Raw genomic sequence first — 6,036 nt, forward strand, 5'->3', positions numbered from 1 at the left:
GCTCATAAATGTGCTTTATTTAAAAAATCGTCAAAGTTGAATGGCGTTACTTTTACTATTTAAAATAATATTACTCGAATTTTATTTGTTGGTGGTCATGCTTTCCAGTGCATTTTTTCCCCCAGTAATTTTAATATTATACATTTAAAGAAGGTTTTAAACTAATTGGCGCATTGGAACGTGTTGCTTTTCTTTGTTCCCTTCGTTTCACACATAATTTGTGATATTTGTTTAAATGCCTAAAAAAAATTTTTTTTAAAAAATTGGAGGATGCGGGCATCGATCCCGCTACCTCTCGCATGCTAAGCGAGCGCTCTACCATTTGAGCTAATCCCCCTCTGAGGAAAATATTGTAACTATATGAACTTATATGGTAATGTATGTATAAACATGACAACATAGCCACTTACAGAAGAACTAGTCTAGTCTAACCGGTAAAAACATAGGCGACCAGGTAAAAGCAGCATAAATGTGCCCCAAAACACCACATATTTACTGGTCAGCATAAACAAAATTACAAAAATCCTCCTTCGAACCAGCGACCTAAGGATGACAGTTTATTCCTCTACAGTCCTCCGCTCTACCAACTGAGCTATCGAAGGGAATGTAACATTAACCGAACACTTTCATTTTTCAAAATAAATGTTTTTTTTTTTTTTTGTTTTTGTTTTTTTTCCAGAAACAATTGTTTATATATAGTCTTGAAAAAAAAATGACACAATCCATCCATCTTAATATAAGCTTTTGGTATCCACAAGAACATGACAAAATGCTTTCCATTTTCCCAATGAAATTAAATCACACTGAAATGTATTGATCAGAACTGAACAGCAGTAGTTTATTTATAAACCATTTACACAGTAACAAATCAGCTCGTTACAGGACACACACCTGTTTCAAATCAAACATAGCATTTAAATACTCGAGTCCAACTTTGTTTCTGAAACAATAACTGAACCTCTCTAGCAAAACCTGAATTCTTTTAGTCAATTTGAATTCAGAACAGTATAAAGGCAGAAGATTCAGTTGTTAAAGTTTGTAATTAAACTCTCAAGTTGTTCTACAAATTCATCCATTGACTTTATCACATTAATATTCAGTGTTCAAGAAAGATCTCATCCAGCTGCAGTAGATGTGACAATAAACACTTTGAAAAAGCATTTATCTGCACAAAAGACAGAGCTGTCCATACAACTGATATAAAATCTCATGCAAATTGACCAAACAATTAAAAAAAGCAAAGACAGGTGGGAAAACATGTGGGTATGTCTGTGAGTGTGTGTGTGTATGTCTGTCTGTGTGTGTATGTCTGTGTATATATATGTGTATGTTTGTCTGTCTGTGTGTGCGTGTGTGTGTATGTCTGTGTATATATATGTGTGTGTGTGTGTGTGTATATGTGTGTATATGTGTATGTCTGTCTGTGTGTGTGTGTGTCTGTCTGTGTGTATCACACTCATGACAGCAGCTCTTGTGCTCGGCTCTTGATGGCAGACGTGGCGTGCTGCAGGTAACTCCAGGTGACGTTTGTAAAGGACTTCAGGTGGTTTTGTAAACAGTGGAGCGACACTTCACCACTACAGAGAAACAAAGATTAGATTAGACTGATTTAAGGCAATGCTTCATCATGTATGCTTTAGAACCGAGAGTGTAGTGTTGAGTACTGACTTGCAGGAGTCCTGTAGATTTTGCCAGGTGTGTTGTAGCGCCGTGTTCAGATACTGAAGTGACGGTATGATGAACTGCTCATGAATATACAGCAGAAAGTCCTTCACATATTCTATACACTGAAACACACTCTCTGGAGTATTCACATTGATCTGAGGAATTAAAACACACAAATGTATGAAGATTCATTTTCTACTAGAATGGTCAATATATTCAAATAATCAACTGTGATTAATATCGTCAATAATTGGGGTCTGGGTATCTCAGCGAGTATTGACGCTGACTATCACCCCTGGAGTCGCTAGTCGAATGCAGGGTGTGCTGAGTGACTCCAGCCAGGTCTCCTAAGCAACCAAATTGGCCCGGTTGCTAGGGAGGGTGGAGTCACATGGGGTAACCGCCTAGTGGTCGTGATTAGTGGTTCTCGCTCTCAATGGGGCGTGTGGTAAGTTGTGCGTGGATCGTGGAGAGTAGCATGAGCCTACACACGCTGCGAGTCTCCACGGTGTCATGCACAACGAGTCACGCGATAAGATGCACGGATTGACGGTCTCAGACGCGAAGGCAACTGAGATTCGTCCTCTGCCACACGGATTGAGGTGAGTACCCACGCCACCACGAGAACCTACTAGGTAGTGGGAATTGGGTATTCTGAATTGGGAGAAAAGGGGATAAAAATAAATATGATTGGAACTTTGAAGCTCTAAAAAGCACATAAAGGCAGCATAAAAGTAATCCATAAGACTCCAGTTGGTAAACAAATGTTTTCTGAAGCGATGCGATCACTTGAACACTGAAACAGATCAATATTTCAATCTTTTTTTAATATAAATCTCCACTTTCAATTTCACTTTCAGAATGTGAAAGTGAAAGTGGAGATTTACAGTAAAAAAAAAAGGATTTAATATTGATCTATTTCTCACCCACACCTATCATATCACTTCTGAAGACATGGATTAAACCACTGGAGTCGTATGGATCACTTTTATGTTGCATTTATGTGGTTTTTGGAGCTTCAAATTTCCAGTCACCATTCACTTGCAATGTATGAACCTACAGAGCTGAAATATTCTTCTGAAAGTCTTCATTCATGTTCTGCAGAAGAAAGAAAGTCAAACACATCTGGGATGGCATGAGGGCGAGTAAACGATGAGCGATTTTTCATTTTTGGGCGAACTACCCCTTTAAGGAAAAAGTAAAAACTTATCATTCTCACCCATTCTATGAGTAGTGGCACATTCTCCTGTAGCCACAGTAAAAGTTCTGAACTCTTCTTAGTGATGAAGACTGCTGCCACCTTCATCCTGTCCTGCCCGTCCTCCAGCAGCGGCCCCAGCTTCTCCACCGCACGAGAGTAATAATATGGCATGTTCTCCGACAACCAGCTACACAAACACTCATGAGTCACATGACATTACACATGCAAGATGTTGTCACATGTTTAGGGTGTAAACAGTTTCTCACCTGACACCCTGTTGGCTGTAGTTCGACACTTTGCTCCAGGCTTGCTGGGATGCAGCCGTGACTCCTGACGTCTCCAGGTACAGTGATGTCGTGGAGTCTGCGAACGACCCCTGTGACCTGATGTCATGTGCGATGAACCCGGCCCCAAACACTAACATCATCAGCAACACACGCCACCATGGGAAACCCTGACCGCGCATCTTTAACTGCAGAGACTGGCGAGAAAGCTCCTGATCAGAGCATAATTCTGAAAATAAGCTACACCCTTTTATAGAAATATCTGATTTATATTGCAACACAAGTATATACATTTTGGTATATAAAAAAGGTATTGCATAACAGAAATGTCTTACATGGCAGAGTGTGTTGCACTCCTGTATTTCCTGTGTGTTTGTAGTGGTCTGCAGCTCTTCATTGGTCACTCTGAAGGACTGGATGGTGTCCTGAAGGTTTTTCCGTAACTAAACAAGAGCGTACGACGTCAGGATGGTGATGAGCAAAGGAGGACTGATTTCGTATGTCTAGTTCGCTCTTACCTTTGGTGACAGTGAGTTCCACGACTTGAGCAGGTGATTTAACAGAAGACTGCAAAGAATGAAAACCAAGAGAGAAAGAAATGGTGTTGCATACAATAATATTATATTAAAACTCAACTCATGATTGACACATCAGTTTTCGTTAGATTGAACGATTGTATCGATACCTTTCAGTACTGCATGAAATACACTGAGAAACGGTTGAGAAGGTTACTTTAAAAAGTATTCCACTACAGATGCTGTAAATGTAATTTGTAACGTATTCTGTTAGATTACTCAAGGACAGTAATGTAATATATAAATACTCTGGATTACTACTTCAGCACTGGCAGATATTTTCACTTGTTTTGACTATAAACAAGTATAAACTAATGTGTTCTGTGAAAGCTGTTTAAAAGTAGTATACAAGAGGTCAAAGGTCACCTGGACTGGGACAGGTGTTTGGTGTATAACTGCCTCCACACACTCAAACTTTGGTCGTCTACCGACAGACACTCCGTCAGACTGTTGAGCAGCTATAAACATAAACAAACATGCATATGAATACTGTACACAACTCTTTCTCTCTGTAACAGCACTAATGTAACTGTATGTGTTTGTGACCTCTTTCTTCATGGCATCGGGACAGTTGGGCGTGGCTCGTGACAGGAAGGAGGGGAAATACGTGTGAAGAGTAGATTCGGGTTTCGCTCCGAACGCCAGCACCTTCAGTCGCGGGTACAGCCGACACAGCTGCTCCTGTAGACTGTGAGAAACAACCCCAGAAATCACCGTCACACTTTCTATTGACTTCAACAGTCAGTACAGCATCTCTGAGAGACTGTTACCTTGGCAACAGAGCATTTTTGGGCATGTAAGCAAAGTCCAGCAGTGGGAAGAATTCTTTTGGCCCCATAATGCCAAACCCTTTGGTCAGGTTGGCATGAAGACTGAAACACAGACAACAAATACTCCTGAGCGTCACTTAAAGAACACGTTTAGAATGTAAAGACATTACCTTTTCTCCCCAATGCACTCTAAGTCCTTGTGGTGGCGTAGTGACTCGCCTCAATCCGGGTGGCGGAGGACGAATCTCAGTTGCCTCCGCGTCTGAGACCGTCAATCCGCGCATCTGATCACGTGGCTTGTTGAGCGCGTTACCGCGGAGACGTAGCGTGTGTGGAGACTTCACGCTATTCTCTGCGGCATCCACGCACAACTCACCACACGCCCCACCGAGAGCGAGAACCACATTATAGAGACCACGAGGAGGTTACCCCATGTGACTCTACCCTCCCTAGCAACCGGGCCAATTTGGTTGCTTAGGAGACCTGGCTGGAGTCACTCAGCACACCCTGGATTCAAACTCACCACTCCAGGTGTGATAGTCAGCGTCAATACTCGCTGAGATACCCAGACCCCATGTAAAGATATTCTTAAACACACAGCAGCTTACGTGAGGAGTCGCTCCAGGTATGCGATGGCGTACGCAGAGAGAGATTTGATCCCAAGAACAGGAAGCATTATCCCCAACCAAACTATAGAACAAAACAAACAACATATAATCATTTCCTCTCCAGTAATGAATGTTAAACTGATATGAAGCTTCTCTATACTGTACATCAATATAAAATCAGAACTGTCACAAGCAGAAACCTCCACTTCTTTTAGTCGACCGGTCAGTTATTAGCTAATGCAATGATAATGTCAAAATAGCCTACAAATTACCCTGGCCACTATACTGACTGGGTAACACTTAAATCAACTGTGCTTGGTAAGTGTTACAGGGTTCACCCAGCAATAGGAGTGTTTCAAAAGGCCTCTTATGAAGAAAACAAGCGTAAAGTTCATTTTTCAGTTCCCAGAGAGCGTGAAATTAAATGCTGACGCAAATATTCTGTCAGATTTCTCAATTCTTTCTCCTTTACCCTCATTTTATTCTCTCACCTATGATGCCCTGACTAAGGTCGTAGAATCCCGCCTGTCCCAGCGCCCACATGATGCTCAGACACTTCACCGGCCGGTTCTGATGAGACCGCAGCAGCTCCAGGTGCTGTGGAGAGGTCACGCACAGGTCAGAGGTCAGAATTAAATGTGCTTTCTCCGTTGTTAAGGGTTTACGAGTGATGTGAAATATGAGTGCAGGAACTCAGGTTAAGTTTAATAGCAGCATCTGCAAAAGCACGATTCTCTTGTTTGAACACACACAGAGAGGTGGTTCCACTCACGTCGGCGAGGTTCAGCATGGCTATTTTGGGTTTGTCTTGCATGATAGCTTGAATGCACATCCTGTAGCCATGCAGCGATTCACCTGGCAAAGCAACAGAAACACACACACACACCTCAAACAGTTAGACAACACATACAGTACTCCACAAAGGCCTATTCA

General features: G+C 41.9%; 1 protein-coding gene and 1 non-coding gene across 4 annotated transcripts in view; both read right to left on the reverse strand.

Annotated features, from left to right (window-relative positions):
- Positions 1-264: 264 nt before the first annotated feature.
- Positions 265-337, reverse strand: trnaa-agc (transfer RNA alanine (anticodon AGC)). Its single transcript has one exon. It is a non-coding gene; the product is annotated as a tRNA-Ala (tRNA).
- A 472-nt stretch (positions 338-809) lies between these two features.
- LOC127435185 (transmembrane protein 214-B-like) overlaps positions 810-6,036 on the reverse strand; it is a 15,608-nt gene continuing 10,381 nt past the window's right edge. For 2 of the 3 annotated variants that reach the window (XM_051688446.1, XM_051688444.1), the window contains exons 5-16: positions 5,876-5,958; positions 5,595-5,700; positions 5,104-5,185; positions 4,496-4,597; positions 4,272-4,413; positions 4,092-4,183; positions 3,669-3,717; positions 3,486-3,593; positions 3,133-3,362; positions 2,885-3,053; positions 1,669-1,820; positions 810-1,577 (exon numbers count right to left, since the gene is read on the reverse strand). In XM_051688446.1, the coding sequence (XP_051544406.1) occupies positions 1,457-1,577; positions 1,669-1,820; positions 2,885-3,053; positions 3,133-3,362; positions 3,486-3,593; positions 3,669-3,717; positions 4,092-4,183; positions 4,272-4,413; positions 4,496-4,597; positions 5,104-5,185; positions 5,595-5,700; positions 5,876-5,958 (1,436 nt within the window). In that variant the 3' untranslated portion in view covers positions 810-1,456. The remainder of the gene's footprint in view (positions 1,578-1,668; positions 1,821-2,884; positions 3,054-3,132; positions 3,363-3,485; positions 3,594-3,668; positions 3,718-4,091; positions 4,184-4,271; positions 4,414-4,495; positions 4,598-5,103; positions 5,186-5,594; positions 5,701-5,875; positions 5,959-6,036) is intronic. The other variant, XM_051688445.1, reaches the window with a different exon arrangement.

This window comes from Myxocyprinus asiaticus, chromosome 45, assembly GCF_019703515.2.
Source record: "Myxocyprinus asiaticus isolate MX2 ecotype Aquarium Trade chromosome 45, UBuf_Myxa_2, whole genome shotgun sequence".
Taxonomy (NCBI): domain Eukaryota; kingdom Metazoa; phylum Chordata; class Actinopteri; order Cypriniformes; family Catostomidae; genus Myxocyprinus; species Myxocyprinus asiaticus.